Source organism: Argentina silus (assembly GCF_951799395.1).
Source record: "Argentina silus genome assembly, chromosome: 4".
Taxonomy (NCBI): Eukaryota; Metazoa; Chordata; class Actinopteri; order Argentiniformes; family Argentinidae; genus Argentina; species Argentina silus.
In genome coordinates this window covers 3,235,395-3,251,922 of record NC_139658.1, presented here as the reverse complement: position 1 = coordinate 3,251,922, position 16,528 = coordinate 3,235,395, and the positions used below count along the sequence as shown (strand labels likewise).

Here is a 16,528-nt window from a genome sequence, read left to right as displayed (position 1 = left end):
AAGACCGCAATGCCCTACAGCTCTATGATGTCAGAGGACAAGGGAATGTATGTATGCGTGTGTGTGTGTGTGTGTGTGTGTGTGTGTGTGTGTGTGTGTGTGTGTGTGTGTGTGTGTGTGTGTGTGTGTGTGTGTGTGTGTGTGTGTGTGTGTGTGTGTGTGAGTGAGTGAGTGAGTGAGAGAGAGGGAGAGAGAGAGAACCTGAACCTGTGAGAGATTCAAAGAAAGATGAAATGCCCACTATAACCTTCTAATATTTTATTTATTTTTTACATAGTGCTTTGATTTGATGTAGGGCTTTTTTACTTCATAGATGCATTTTTAATTCCATGAAGAAAACAACGAATAACAATAGCAAACCAAATGTCTCAGTTTATGTCCGGAAGCAATATGGCGAATCTGCGAAAGCACGCACGAGATTTCGTGTGGGGCGCACGTGATCCATGTTGTGATACGTCACGAGGAAGCGCATTCCACCAAGATGGCAGCGTCCTTGACAAGCATGTTTTGACTGCTGTGAAGTGTGAAACATGATCCACAGTGAAAATTCATACACAGAACGGTGCTGACAAGAGAGGACTTTGAACACGGAACATGGAGAGAAGAGAATTCACCGCATCGCTTGTGGTAATGGTGTATTTCCCCTATGCATTGGTGATGTTATTTTGTTTGACAACCATGGGTAACCATGCAAGCAATCTTGTGTTAAGTACTTCACCTCAATGTAGACTGGGGCGAGACTGTATGTGCATTTCAGTTACTCTGCAAATTGTATATACTACAATGACATAGAATAGTTTGCTACTGCAGTAGCCTGTCAGTATATGGCAAAGCGGTTGATGGCAATACTATGGCTCTCATCCTCAGCTTTGATAAAGGAAGGTCAGGATTAGGGTTTCTTAACAACTGACCTGTTTAATGTAAAGCACAGTGAGTACTGCAAACGTCCTGCAGTTTTTCATTGAAAGTGCACACTAATAGTTGGTGCTCTTATTTGCTCATGGGCAATTCCATGCTAACAGAATTATATACTGGGACTTGATCTTTCACTGTATGCCAAACAAAAACCCAATTTCAGTTAAACAAACTATACAGCTCTATGTAGAAGGACTATTTCCCACTGGACAATTCCCACTGAAAATTTTACAAAAACACATTACGGACTATATCTATGACTATCATCTCCCTGGATTTTTTTTATGTAGTCACATTTCGCCAAAACTAAATATCTGTTCCAAATGAAGATTAAAATATGTCTGCAGAAAGAGTGGGGTGTAATGTGTTGGAAGGACCCTAAGGATATATCTGTCTGTCTCAGTTTGATCTTTTACTGTCGTAAGTGTGAAACATGTATGTCACCATTCTCAAAGACAGTTACTTGCGCTACTGTATTTGCGTGATTTGCTGGCTTTGCTTTTCTCTATGTACTCAACAACAATGAAGTGTAATTTTGGAGCATGAGATAAGGATGTTGATGTGGTGGTTGATGAGGATGTTAATGCAGTGGTTTGTAACTACTACTGTATGATTTCCCACTGTTCGGCTGTCCCTGTGGAAGGACCCTTTTGGGTTCCATGCAGAACCCTCTGTGTAAAGGGTTCTCCCACAGGGACAGCCGAAGAGCCCTTTTAGGTTCTGTACAACCTGTACAAAAAGTGAATGTAGCCAATTCAATTTCAGTAATTCCATTACCGATTTAATTTGGTCATTCTGTTACCAATTTTAATCACTCACTTTTAATCATTCATAAACTAAATTGATATCAGTAAAAACACTAAGTAGCCTAGGGTCTTTGGTAGGTCTAGCTTAAGCTTACAGAAGCCAAGTTATTTCTGCAAAACTAAATATAAGTGTTGATATTTCTTGACCGGGGTCTATACTTGAACATTAAAGACGTTTCATGTTTTTCTAAACACCTTTAAAGACTTTTTCTGCTAGATGTTTTCTTAGACCCTTTTTTTTTTTTTTTTGACCAGAAGTCAAAGCCTTTGCTTATCCCTATTTTATTTTTTATTTTTTTTAATTTATCAACTGTTCAGCTGCAGCCACCCGCAAATGCTAATAACCCTTCCGCAACCACCCGACTATATGTGATAAAGTGAAAAAAAGTCAATATGAACTTTTTCTGCCCAAGTTCCCAAAAACATTTGGCGATTGGCGTGTATTTGGCACTGAATAGTTAAGCTCTAAAGCTTGGGCTTACACACTAATGCCAGATAAAAGAAACTCAATGTAGCCTATAGATATTAATTGCAAAATTATTATACATTTATGGATTCTTTAATGCATTGTTTTCTCTTTATTCATCCACACAACATTTCATGACCCTAAACCCGCCCGCCACGCAGATATAGCCGCCGGGACTGTGGGTTATGAGTCAAGCCGCGTATCACTAATGGGAAGCCGTTTGCCATACTTTCTACCTGCAGCAGCAGCACATTTCTTTCTCTGCATTTTACTGTTAGGTTGTAGGGCTAGTCCTAAATGCTAGACTTTTACCAAATTATATCAAAATGCAAATCTCAAGGACGTAGTCTTTGTTTAGTATCATAATGATAACTCTCAATATGAGAGTAGGAACAATGGCTTAGCCTATTCATTTTTCCTGCACTGTCATGGTACTGTTCACTTTCAGTCACACCGAGATAAAGAGTAGGTGTGTGTGTGTGTGTGTGTGTGAGTGAGAGAACTCATTCATGTCTCCCTCGGTCCTAAGATATTTAGTGTGTGTATGTGTCTGCGTAATTGATAGTTTGTCTTATGAGCGTGTGTTTCTTTTCCCTGCACCAGGCCGGGGGTTGTGCGGGTATGTGTGTGGACCTCACCCTCTTCCCCCTGGACACCATTAAGACCAGACTCCAGAGCCAGCAGGGATTCCACAAGGCTGGGGGTTTCCGGGGCATCTATGCAGGGGTCCCATCAGCTGCCATCGGCTCCTTCCCTAGTGGTGAGTTCTGAGATCAATAGACTGTAGCACCACACTAACCCTACAGATGTAGGCCTATCTCTGGTGCCAAAAATTAATATCCCCATAGTGATCATCTGATGGGCTTAGACAACCACTCTCTATGGCTCTCTGTACGTTGAATCCTATCTTGTATTTGATGTCAATGGGAGATTTCCATAAAAATTCTAATGACCGTATGTGTGTACATTTAAATTAAAGATACACTCTTCAGACTTCTTTCTATTGTAAGAAAACCCTCTGAGCTCTTCCTGCACTCTCTCCCTCTCTCTCACTTTAACTTTTTCTCTCCCTCACCCCATGTTTCTCACTAATTCTCTTTATCCCCTTCCCTCCCTCCCTCCCTCCCTCCCTCCCTCCTGTTCTTGGTCTCTCTCCCTCACCCCTGTCTGCAGAGTTATTAATTGCTGTATGCAGGTTGACTAATGGGCCCTAAACTGCGATGGTTCTGCTTGGTTTCAGCTGCTGCGTTCTTCGTCACTTACGAGAGCACCAAGTCCCTGCTCAGGGCCCGCGGAGCGCTCTCAGCACCGCACATGGCACCTGTCACTCACATGCTCGCCGCCTCCTTGGGAGAAATAGTACGTCACCCTTCTTTTTTTTCCTCTCTCTCTCTCCATCTCTCCCTTCTTCTCTTTTTCCTCTTCATCCTCTGCTTGTGTTCTCTCTCTCTCTCTCTCTCTCTGTGTCCAGATGAACAATATAGCATGCCTTTTTGCATAATTGCCCTGAAGATTTCTCAGACCAAGTATGTGAGCGAGGTGAGGGGTTAGAATGTGGTTTTGGCTGCAGGCCCTGGGGTCCAGCTGGGTGACTTAGGGTTCCCTGGGCGTCTTAACATGTCCCCACCAGCTGGGTAAATAAGATCCCATTACTGCCTATTGACTTAGCTGTTTTCCCAGCCAGGCCCCAAGACTCCCCCAATTTTGTTTGGGGATTTGGGCTTTAAAGTGACGCTGAGCGGCACAATTTGCTCTGTTGGTCAAGTCCTAATCGCTGACAGCCAAGGAATCCGGACCCTCCGGGGACTGGATATTCATGTTGGCATAATAGCGGGGTGGGGGGGGTCTCCTTCCTCCTACAGTACCACCTCCTCTGCAAGTTGCTGCAAAATAGTGTTTTTTAGTATTCATGGCGGCTTTTGGATAGATGTCATTTCCAAGTTTTGCATGTTTATAAAATAGCTGTTATTATACTATAATATAAGTACTTTGCATTGTCTTTGTTCAGTCGTTTGAGAATTGGAGGTAAGCCTGGTATTTGACTCTGCCCATATTTTGCCCTTGAATCATACCCACATTGTTCATCAGCTACACAGTATTTATCCAGAGGGGCAACTCTGGGCTTGATGTTGTCGATACAGGCCTGTGAGTCTCTCAGAACATCATAGGGAGAGGTAATGAAGAGGTCAGCACTGCCTTTAACCCTTCACCTGCTGCCGGGGATTTGATGACATCAAAAGAGGAGATCTGTGGAGCAGAGCCAAGCAGGGGCGGTGTCCTTGTGTATCGCAGGTAGTTGTTACGTGTTTCAAAGCGAGTAATCTTCGGGCTTAGTCATAAAAGGCCTACCCTGGGTCATCCCAGAGTCAAAGAAGACCAAAACATCCTCCAGATTACGCAGTCGCTTCCAGACATGTCATTCTCTGTCTTTTACCCACGATTCCTTATTGGACCTAATTAACCAGTCGAAAATGACATTTTTGTCTTTGTTTCCCCTCTTCTTCTCTCATCATGAATTCCAAAATGATCATCTTAAAAAAAAAAAAAAAAAAAAAAAGAAGAAGAAAAGAAAACTGGGGTTTTTGAAGTTGTTTTTCAAAGCGTCCTCTCTCTGTGCCCTAGATAGAGGTGTTGGAAGGTTTAGTGTGAACTCCAGCTGTAATCTTCATGACCTGTGCAGGCATCATTAACCACATCATCAAAAGCAGTGTGTGTATCCCGGGGTTTAAGTTCACAGACTCGAACTCTGTCTCTCAGTCCTCATGTCCAACTCTGACATCATCCATTTAATAACACACCTGCCTCTTTGACAAGCCTGCTTGTGCCCTTTGACTGAGGGTGCTCCGATACCTGACTCTGTGCTCTTTTTAGTGCCTGTGGAATTGAGATATGTGGCTACCTAGTATTTATTATTTTGTCTTCTGTTTTAAAAGGAGGAATAGAGATTTAGTACACACACACACACACACACACACACACACACCCTGACACGTTCATCAAGCCCCATCTCTGCCCATCTCCTGCACCGCTCCCTACCTGCAGCGCATGAATACAAAACAGGGCTGCCTCGTCACCACAAATGAAAACACCAGAATCCCATTATGGTTTTTGTTTTTTCCTTCTTCTCCACATTACCTTAACCTTACTTTGCTCCTGCCTGTTGTCAAGCAGAGATGCCAGTTAGTTTCTTGTATTCGCTCTCTCTCTCTCTCTCTCTCTGTGAGCAGCTGGCTGCAGGTATGGCCTGACCACAGGACCTTTCAGGATGAAATGAGGTGACATTAAGTCCCAGTCAAAGCCCCAGGGGACTCCATTTCATTGTTATGCCAACTGTGCGCCAACATATGAGGACCTAATCCGAGAGCCTCACTCTACGTTACGGTGGTGACTGACATTCATGTTTTGTCAGTGACTATCCTGATTTGTCTCAGACGGTCGCAGTTCAGGTTTTCTCATTTTCCGTTATGACTTCATAGGAGACGCAGAGAATAATGTCCTTCAGACAACATTCAAATTTGGCCAGTCATATCGATGCTCATGTGCGGGCCACGTCCTCTGTGACTAGTTTCGGATGATCTTTTTCTCTATTTATTGTTGTTGCAGAAAGAAAGAACGACAGCCACAAAGACATCGAGTCAGACAAGAAATAAAAACTGAGAGATAAGAGAAGGAAATAAAAAGGGGGAATAAGGGAGGAGAAAGCTTCTTTGTGTTGTTGTGACTGCGGCGAGTCCCATAAAGAATGTGGAAGCTGATGGTGTCTGTCAGGGGCTAGCAGGTTGTTATCCTACCATTATATCAGATTTATCTTCATTCCCATTCGCCCGACATCTGCCCTGAAAGCTCATTTGTCAAGCTGAGGGAGCTGACTTTTTCTTGCATTTATAAACCCTGTCTCCTCAGAGGATGTACTGGAAAATATAGTGTGACATGACAAGAGGAAGGGAGGGGGGAGAAGGGAGAGAGGGCTGTGGGGGAAGAGGGTGGTGGGGGGGCAACTGGCAGCTACTTAACTTGGCACAGAGAATAATCCATGCATCGCCTCTGAGAAGAATCGCTGTGATTTATTGCCCCCCTCCCCCTCTCCCCCTCCTCCTTCTCCTTTCACCTGGCCTCACCCAATGAAGCTGTGCTCCAGAAATGGGGCATATGATCAAAATACACAGTGTCTGTGAAGGAAAGTGGCTTACCCATACATCTAATATGACTATCCAGCCTGTGACTGGTTGTCCTGTGCAGAAATTGCCCAGTGCCGTCCTCATGTCTCACGCTGATGTGTTTTGGCAGGACGTGTGTCTCAGGAGCCCCGTCTGAGGGTTCAAAGTAAACCAGATATGCAGCGGTTCAGAGCAGAGATGGTGATTTTTATGTAGGCACAAGCATTACTACCTGTGGGAGATTGGCTGGGATTTCTGATGGAAATCCAACTTGCGGGAAGCACGGTAGCACTGCTGGGCAGCTAGCTGAGGTGATCTGAGATGGCCCAGCATGTTCTGTTGGAGCCTCCTGATTCCAAAATAAAGCCAGGGGTGGTGGGTTACGGGGGTCTCATTGTGTATGAAATGCCAGAGATGGTCTTATAAATGTTAGATCGAAATGTGTGTTGTGGGTGGCTGGTTGATAGAAGTTGGATGTGAGAATCTGAAACTAAACCACACACTTTGTGGTCCTGTTGGTGACAGATTGGAGTTAGGCTATGTTTATTGCAAATATCCTGGAAGTGTGGCAAAATAATGTTGCTCAGTCTGTTGCTTTACCCCAGATCATAGAGAGTTTCTTCCACTGGTTGAGCCTGAGGCTGCTCCATTATGTATGGGTTTGGCTCTGTGGCTGTTAAGCCAATATGCACTGTTAGTGAGGCAGGCAGTTTTCTTTCTGTCGATGCCAAAAACTTTGAAAGCCAAATGAATCCAATTAGTTTAGTCTTTATCCGTTGTCTGGAGGCAGGCCCAATCCCATTGTTTAAACCCCTGTTATTCTACCTGTGGCGTGTGTCGGTAATCTTGGCCAGGATTGATTGACCACAGGAGCAAGACAGTGGGGTGGACTGGCCTGAACGGGAGAGAGAGGGTGGGGTGGAGGGACGGGATGGAGGTAACGACTCGAGCCCGGGAGTGATTAGCCTGCTTGCTGATTTGTGCTTTGAGCCTCCGTTAATTTCCCCCGTTTCCTTCCGCGGTGGTATTCCCGGTGATTGAGTGTCGGACTCTTTGGTTGTTGTTTCGCGGGGTTGGAAATGAAAGCGTCGTCATTAGTATTTACGGCGGCAAGCCAGGGAAACACGGGCTAATTAACGCCGCCGACTCCGAATTGCTTGTAAATAAAGATGAATGACGGCGGGAATGTCAAAGACCAATCCAACGAATTTATCATACTACAGGCCCGATTGTAGGAGGGAAAGAGAAACGAGGGGTTGAAGAGACATACGTCCGTCAACTTGACAGCATTCCACCCACAGGTCCCACACCTCTCCCCAAAACGTGAGGTAACAACCAACAATTTAAATGGGGGACACCTAAATCTGCATCCCATCTGTTTCTCCGCACACTAATGATGTGCCAGCGCCATATACCTGCGCGTCGTGGTCTCGCATACAGCTCCTAACCATAACTTGCCTTCCTCTTCTTGACTTTCCCTTTGAAATGGTCTGAGAGGCTGTGCACTCACGCACCCCTCCTCACGAGCCATCTCTCCCCATGGCAGTCCTCAAATTACTTTAAATAAACAATGTCCGTAATTTATTTGGTATAATCTGTCTCATTCCCTCGCACTCCCGTGAGTTGATGCGAGAGCGCGCACGCCACGACTCCAAGCCCCCTGATTCAATTAAATCAGGAATTACTTGTCATACACACTGTTCTTTCCATTTAGTGCCGTGATTCTGATCCTTTGGAGAATTACGCTGGGGAAACATGATGTACAATGTATCATAAATGTTAACCCAGCCAAAGGGAGCGCAAATGAGATCTTGGAAATGGATCCTGTCAGGTTGGATATCAGACAGATGGCGCGCTGGTGTCAAGTCTGACCACTTGGTGGCACTCTTGCACCATGCGAGGGTGGGAGAACGGTCAAACTCACCTTGAACACAAATACAGGATTCGTTAGTTGTCTTGTTTGAAAGTGTAATCTAAATCTAAATTGACACCAGATAGCTCTCCTGGACCTAACTGTAACAAAGTATGTTTCCTTTATACAATATGTTGTTCTAACACACTTGAGTGATCTAGAAAATGACTCGACATATACTTACTGTGACTGACTGATAGCTACTGTGTTGTGGTCTCTATTTGTGCTTCATGAATAGTGAAATTAATTGCTGCCCCCAGACAAACTGAACCACCCATCACTCATACCCAAGCAGCATTCGTGAGAGTGGTCACTCTCCCCCTACCATCTCCCATGTGTATACATACATTGCACGTAATGACCTGCCCTTACAGAATGTGTGAGTGAGGAGGAGGAGAGGAGGGCCTGAAATACAGAGAGCTCCCAAAAGTGTACCCGCAGTGGTGAGTGTCCCACAACAAGGCCAAAAGGCCAGTGATAGGCCACATCACATCCTCATCCCCCTTGGGGTCCTTCCTCTCAGCCACCCCTGGCTAAACCCTTTCCCAAAACCAGCGAGACCGAAGGGGTAAGGAGGTAGACGCACAAGAGAGGGCCACAGTTCATCTCCGTCTCCCTCCAGTCTTCCATAGGAGGGGTAAGATGACGGTAGCGTCAGCGGGTTGGCGTCTGTGCCAGTCAGGGGTCTGTGGCGGGGGGCTCCTCACCTTCCTCGGTCGGGGAGATTGCTTTCCGTTACCTGTTGCTCCCTAGCATTTCCGCTCCAGTGCGACATTAATGGTAAATAAAGCAGACCGGCCCTGCCTGCCTGCCTTAAGGGCGTGGGGTGTTATGAAGCAAGAGGTGCCACATAAATATTAATGCACGAGGAGTCGTTGGCAGTCCATATTTTTGTTGACATATGGCGGCCGTGTTGGCATTTGTAACTGGAAGATCTAAGGCAGGGTTATGGAGAAGTGTGTGTGTGTGTGTGTGTGTGTGTGTGTGTGTGTGTGTGTGTGTGTGTGTGTGTGGGGACACTGATAGGCAGTGAGTCAGTGACCTTTTTACCTGCTGTTCAGGTGTCATGTTATTAAGGAGCGGTTTGTCAGTCACACTGGCTGGGTCATTAATTGGCACACAGGAACACAAACACTAGTTAGTCGACCTAAGCAAACTGTAATTGCTCTCATAGGTCGTGTCCTATGTCTAGAGATAGAAAACAGCTGCACTTTTCAACTGTGTGTGTGTGAGTGACTCGGTGACATATGTTCCTCCCTCTACTAGGTGGCGTGTCTGATCAGAGTGCCCACTGAGGTGGTCAAACAGAGGACTCAGGCCTCGCTGTCCTCCAGCACGCACCAGGTGTTGCTGGCTACGCTCAAAGAAGAGGTACTTTATCACCTTTCTTTCACCTTGCTCCAATCACACCCCACCACCACTATCCAACACCCATGTTACTCCAAGTAGATCAGTGAAGTCAATACCACTTGTATTGTATTTTTCATAAAGTCAAATTGTGTGTTTGTGTGTCATAAAATATCTCTTCTCTCTGTGCAGGGTGTCAGAGGCTTGTACAGAGGCTTCAGGAGCACAGTACTCCGAGAGGTAGGACCGGTCCTTCACCCACCTTCCATGTCACACACACACACACACACACACACACACACACACACACACACACACACACACACACACACACACACACACACACACACACTGGGCTAGACTAAGAGCATTGATCTTCACGACAAAAAGCTCATGGAAGTTTTAGTTCCATAGTTTCTAGTTTCAAGCCTCTACCTCTCTTGGTACATCTTTATTTTAGTTTACCCTCACAGTACGGTTACACAAATATATGTTTACCACAGCATGCTCATACATATTGTTATATGTATGAAATCATTTCACTCTGCGTGTAAGACTATTTTGATGGAGTGAATTCATGCGAGAGGTGTGGAAGACAACACTATGTTCTCCTGTTGTGAAACTAAGCGCTTTCTAAATGCACATGGGTACTGGGATCGGAAACGTCCCCCCTATTGGAATTCCATCTGATTAATTAAAACAATTAGCGATGTTATAAATGCGGAACAAAACGACGGCAAAAAGTGGATAATGAACATTGTCCCCTTGATGCCGGCTGCACCTTTTCTAATAGAGCGCCCGCTCTTCTCTTTGATTCATTATCTAGCGTTTAATTGCACCTGCAGCGCATGATAATGTGTAATGGATTGAAGCAGGGTGTAGACTTCTTGTATTAATCCAGTTTTTTCCCGTCCTCTCATTTTCAAAAGATATGGAAAGAAAGCGCGAGAGAGGGAGAGAGAAAATAAGTAGGCCTATATGAAGGTGACACTCGCTTTTCTCTCCTTTTTTTGCGGGAGGTAATATAGTCCCCTACCGCTGTGCTAGCCTGTACTTATTTTCTGCCTCACTAAACCGATGTTATTCACGCAAATTCCATCTGGACACCGAGGGGAAAAAAGGACAACAAGGCTCTCTGATTTCTCCAAGGGGCTGTGAATAAATGAATACATTTGAAGGCTGGCGCCCGGCCCGCGTGCATACTAACCGCCCAGATGAAACGGGCGGGCGCGGGTAGCTGGTGCGTGCGGGAGGGGAAGCGCCCAGGATCCTCCTCGCGATTGGCTTTGACGTGTGTCAGGAAGGTAATTCATTTTCTCGGCCCAGTTATCCGCTATCTCATCCTGGCTCGGCGACCCTGTCAAGATAAGTTTGTTTACGCAGCACGCCGCTCCCCCAGCACGGCCATCTAATTGGGGTCTTCTCCATGATGTATATTCATTAAAGAGCCTTCAGAAGTGATTTCTGATGGGGCTGATATTACAGGTTACTGCAGGATGATAAGGGTACTATAGAAGTGTATGAGGACTGACTGATTCAGAGATGACTCACAGTAGGCCTTTAAGATAATATGAGGTACTAAGGCTAGTTCAACTTTCATGTATTGATCTTGCTTTAGATGTATATTTGCAAACTGCAATCGTTTATTTTTGCAATCTGCTGAGGTAGCAGGTGCAGCCAAATAGAGCATGAAATGGATTATGAAATTTACCACAGTGTGCTGCTGTAGAATTGTTGTGCTTTGCCTGTGCCAAAATCCCTTAATTCATGTAAATATGTTGTTGTGAAAATTGGTTGTGGATTCCCATACACATCATGGGTGCATGTGTTGTCCATTTAGCCAAGAACAGCATTTGGTTTGATAGATCAGTCAGTCATATTATGTAAATGCCTGTGGTTAAATCTTTTAATTAGGACTTTTTATTGTGATGGAATTTATTTTGGCACCTTCCCCAGATTGGATTTTATATTTTCTCTCTCTTTACAATTCCCCACTAGAGGGCAGAATAAGATTATCACTGTAGGCTACCCACCAGATTCCTACAGTTCCTTCCCCTCCCCTCCCCTTCCCTGCCTCACCAAACTGGCTTTATGACATTTATGAGCAGCAATCACGCTGATGAAATTGATGGCCTTTTTTCTATCTCACAGTAGTGAACATTTATGACTGAGTGCCTATATTCTCTGCCCTGAGATGTTAAGATGTGATCTAGGATTTTTATCTCAACTGCGTCAATTGCTTTTTGAGTAATGAGCTTTACTTATGTGATTTGATAGTCATTTAGTCATTTGCCAGTGTGTGTTGAGGAGGGGCAGGTTAGAGACAAAGAGAGAACGAGAGTGAACTGTCAGAGGTGCGTCAGACAGCAACAAAAGCGAGATGATTTATGTCGCGAGAGAGAGAGAGCGAGAGCGAGAGCTTAAGGGTATACAGATTCCACAGTCCCATTTCCCTGTCATAGCAATGGCAGTCTGCTTGTCTAACCTGCCCCTCCTCAACACACTCTGGCAAATGACTAAATTACGATCAAATCACATAGGTGAAACTCATAACTCAAAAAGCAATTGATGCAGTTGAGATAAAAATCCTAGATCAGTTGGAAATGAACACTATTTTGTGTCAATAGGGAGAAGAAAGCGTGACAGTGTAGGTGGACGTAAAGACGGCAGTCTTCTGACCCTTACTCCCCTCTCTTCTCCCTCCCTCTCTCTCTCCCTCCAACAGCCTGTTGACAGTGGAGGGCCTTTGGCCCCTGAGGCCCAGACCTTACCCCATGCCCCAATTTGTTTGAATTACCCTGCTGTTTACCTTCCTGCTCTGCCTCAGTCACACTGGATTCTGCCGCTAACAGGTGGAACGCTGTGCGTGGGTGTGTGCATGCGTGTGTTTGTGCGTACGTGTGTGTATGCTCGGATTTGTCTCTGATTTGATAGTTATTGGTCTATGTTATATTTCCAACCCTGTTATGAATCGGTTGGTAAACAAGTGTATGACAGACCTGACCCCTCTATGGCCCTTGGAGAGGAACCATGTTTCTGTGTGACGCACGTTATTCAGAGAGAACAGAACAGAACAGAACAGAGGACCAGAAGCACTCTCATATCCTGTCCCTGTGTGCGCTGATCCATACGGGCTAGTGTTTATACACCCTCATCTGACTCTCTGGCAAGGAGAGAGAGAGGGAAAGAGAGAAACAGAGAGAGAGGGAAAGAGAGAAACAGAGAGAGGGAGAGACAGAGAGAGTATTTATTTTCCTTTGCGTACGTGAGGGCAAGATATACTCCACATGTGTGAAGGAATGGAGGCTTCCTCCTACTTTTTGTTTGAAGTTCCATTTTTAGGATCAGTGTGTTAGGTCGTTGGAACCAGCTTACAGTCCAGGGTTTCCCTAAAAAAACACCCATTTAAAACACTCCAATGGAGGCTATTTGAGATGAGACAGACACACGTGTTACTGTGGATAAGCTGAATTCATTGTTGCTTTGTGATCAAATGGTTTTCCATCTGCCTCCTACATGTCTCTTGTTTTGCCATAGACTGACCTATGAATAGCAGGGTAGGCCTGAGAGACCGGTTGACCTTTGTTCATTTGACCCCCTTACCTGCCTATGTGTGTAGAGGTTAACTTAGTAAAATGTGTGGGTGTGTGGTATGGTTTAGGTGTGGGTGTGTGTGCGGTTTGGGTTAGGTGTGTGTGAGCAAAAGAAATATAGAGAAAGCAGAGAGAGAGAGAGAGGGAGATGGAGGGTGTATGGAGGGTGTATGGAGGGAGATGGAGGGAGATGGAGGGTGTATGGTGAGACGTCCATCTGTGTTCAGAGGTATCAGGTATCAGCACATATTTGGAGCTGGCACTGGGTGTGCAGCCGGGCTGAGAGAGAGGAGACACAGCTGCTCCTGCTTCTGCTAGGGAGGAACCTTCGCTCCGCAGTGCCCTTGTTTCCCTTAGAACCCCCCATCCTGCTGGGACCTGCTCCGTCTGGTAATCCACTCCCCCTCCACAGGAGCAGTTAGCCTCAGCTAACGCTCCATCACCATCCTAAATTAGCACCAGCCTCACCAGTGAGGAGACATGAGGCTAGCCATACTGACATGACCACACATAGGCCCAGCCGGTATGACCGAGTGGAGAATACGTCCGGACACATCGTCATGGTCAACATTTTCAACTTTGTCTCAGACTCTGCATATCATTACATTGACCCTCATGTCCCGTTCAGTAACTTGTTTCTTCCTGAACAGCTTTGAGTAAATAATGTTATTGTTTCTTGTCTGTAGCCATAATCAGAGTATGAACCAAACGTTGTCCCAGGAATATACATTTTGGTTGGTTAGCATATAGCCTACCTGCTGTGGATATCACCTTTTCTGAGTGCTGACCAAATCCAATGCTAACTAGTTTAGCAGACACGTGTCAGCGGGAAACTGATGGTTTACTCTGTTGTGAATGAATGTCCGTCAGCGAATGTGGTTTATTACTATGCACACATCAGTCTACGTGAGCGATGGCATGAGTCCTTAGAGAGTTACTAACTGTGTCTGGTCTTCTTCTAAATGACTGGCCTTCTTTAGCCAAGGTAAGAGATCAATCTCTCTCTCTCTCTCTCTCTCTCTCTCTCTCTCTCTCTTTCTCTCTTGTCTGTGTCTGTGTCTGTCTGTGTGTGCGTGTGCATGCGTGTGTGTGTGTGTGTCAGGAGGACCGTGGTATCTGTGCACTGTACTCCCCTCACACACACTCCCTTTGGGACGTAGCTTGGCAGGTGCTGGTCGATGGCTCCTGGTGTAGATCTGAGTCAGAGCCTCGGGGCCAGAGGAAGAACAACAAACAGTGTTATTGATGACTAATACAGTTGTACGAGTTAGATGAGTTTGCCGGCTAGAGCGGTGAGTGGAGAATGGGACACAGACCCCACGTACGGCGCTCGGTACTCATCCACGGACTTGGCTAGGGGACAGTTACGCTGTTGTGTTTAGCTGACTAGCATGATGCATAGGACTCTGAGCCCATAGGGACCCATGGATCATACATCTGTGTTTTGTGTGTGTGCGTGTGTGTCTGCAGAGTGCAGAGTATTCCCTCGACCACAGAAATCCATCAGGGATGTGTGATTCATACATTTGTGCATGTGTGTAATTAAAAAAATGAAAAATGCCCACATCCATAGATTAAATGACACAGTATTTGCAGTGCAGTTATACCATATAGCCGAAACATATCATCAGTGTTAATGTTGCGACATTCCCATTTTGCTTGTATTATTGTGATTCATCACCATTCAAAAGGTCTATTTGACCATGATTAGGGAGTTAGTGAAGAATGTTGTGCCCAGTAGGCTAGTATGTCTTATTACCAGCTCCAGACCAAACCAACCTAACTGGAGGAGAATAGAGAGATTCTAGGTTTTTTCCCCCCATTTAACATGACACTTAATAGATTGATTTTACAACCCTGTGAACTACCAGAACCCACCAGTGAGACCCAGCTTCAAGTCTGGATCAGTCCATAGTCACACACACACACACACACACACACAGAGACACACGAAGCAGGGATTCAGAACCAATGCTGATGCTCTTTTTCTATCAGGGATGTTTGACAGTACTGTGCTGTTATAGTTTTTCTTTTTCTCTGTTCCAAAGGTGTGTGTGTGTGTGTGTGTGTGTGTGTGTGTGTGTGTGTGTGTGTGTGTGTGTGTGTGTGTGTGTGTGTGTGTGTGTGTGTGTGTGTGTGTGTGTGTGTGTGTGTGTGTGTGAGAGAGAGAGAGAGCCTAGGCTGTGGACGTGACCAACATGGCTGCCATAGTAATGAGCGTATCTCTCCAGGTCTCGGGGCTACATTTGCTTCCCACAATTTGCTGCGTGTTTGCCTCAATCCGAGCATAAAACGATCCGGGCCCCACATGTGTTTCTAATGTCGGCCTGGCGAGAGACCCAGAGAACGAGAGGAGCGGCAGGAGAGGGGGGAGGGTGGGAGGAGAACGGATTCTAGAGGAGGGAGGGTCGGGGGAGAGGGGTTTTAGACAAGGGGTTAGGGAAGTGGGGTTATATCTCGAGAAGGAGAGGGGTCTCTGGTGGAGCGAGGGGAAGGGAAGGGAGGGAAGGGAAGGAGTAGAGGGGTTTCAAGAGAAGGAGAGTTGAGTCAATTTCCAATTATGACACACACGTACAATATATAACCTCATAAAAAGCTGGACTATATTGTGTGATAATCGATATTAGGCTATAACTCTACTGTATATAGGCTCTCCTCGCCTCAATAACCTATCTAGCTGCATAGATAAAACATTACTGCTGGTACTTTCACCTGGGGACGTGAGAGAGGAGGATAAATCAGCGCTGCGCTGTAGCCAGACGACAGGAGCACCCTGTAATTAGAGGTTAACCTCATACTCGTTTAACAGCACCGACGCTCTTTCATGAGGGGAAACGCAGTGCATCCCTCTCTCCTCCCTCCCGTTCTCCTTCTCCTGGTGTCATCCCTCTCTCCTCCCTCCCGTTCTCCTTCTCCTGCTGTCATCCCTCTCTCCTCCCTCCCGTTCTCCTTCTCCTGCTGTCATCCCTCTCTCCTCCCTCCCGTTCTCCTTCTCCTGCTGTCATCCCTCTCTCCTCCCTCCCGTTCTCCTTCTCCTGGTGTCATCCCTCTCTCCTCCCTCCCGTTCTCCTTCTCCTGCTGTCATCCCTCTCTCCTCCCTCCCGTTCTCCTTCTCCTGCTGTCATCCCTCTCTCCTCCCTCCCGTTCTCCTTCTCCTGCTGTCATCCCTCTCTCCTCCCTCCCGTTCTCCTTCTCCTGCTGTCATCCCTCTCTCCCCCACTTTTATCTTAAGCACAAACCCCCCCCCCCCTCCCAGTTCTGACACGTCTGTTTAGTTTAGCTCACGGCAGCCCACTGCCTCTAACATGTGTAGGGGAACCCAGGGGTCAAGA

The 16,528-nt window shown here is 46.0% G+C and overlaps 1 protein-coding gene across 1 annotated transcript in view; it reads left to right on the top strand.

Annotated features, from left to right (window-relative positions):
- The first annotated feature begins 496 nt into the window (after positions 1-496).
- slc25a26 (solute carrier family 25 member 26) overlaps positions 497-16,528 on the top strand; it is a 37,457-nt gene continuing 21,425 nt past the window's right edge. The window contains exons 1-5 of the mRNA XM_083668079.1: positions 497-627; positions 2,791-2,947; positions 3,428-3,546; positions 9,523-9,627; positions 9,796-9,843. Coding sequence (XP_083524205.1) covers positions 595-627; positions 2,791-2,947; positions 3,428-3,546; positions 9,523-9,627; positions 9,796-9,843 — 462 coding nt within the window. The 5' untranslated portion in view covers positions 497-594. The remainder of the gene's footprint in view (positions 628-2,790; positions 2,948-3,427; positions 3,547-9,522; positions 9,628-9,795; positions 9,844-16,528) is intronic.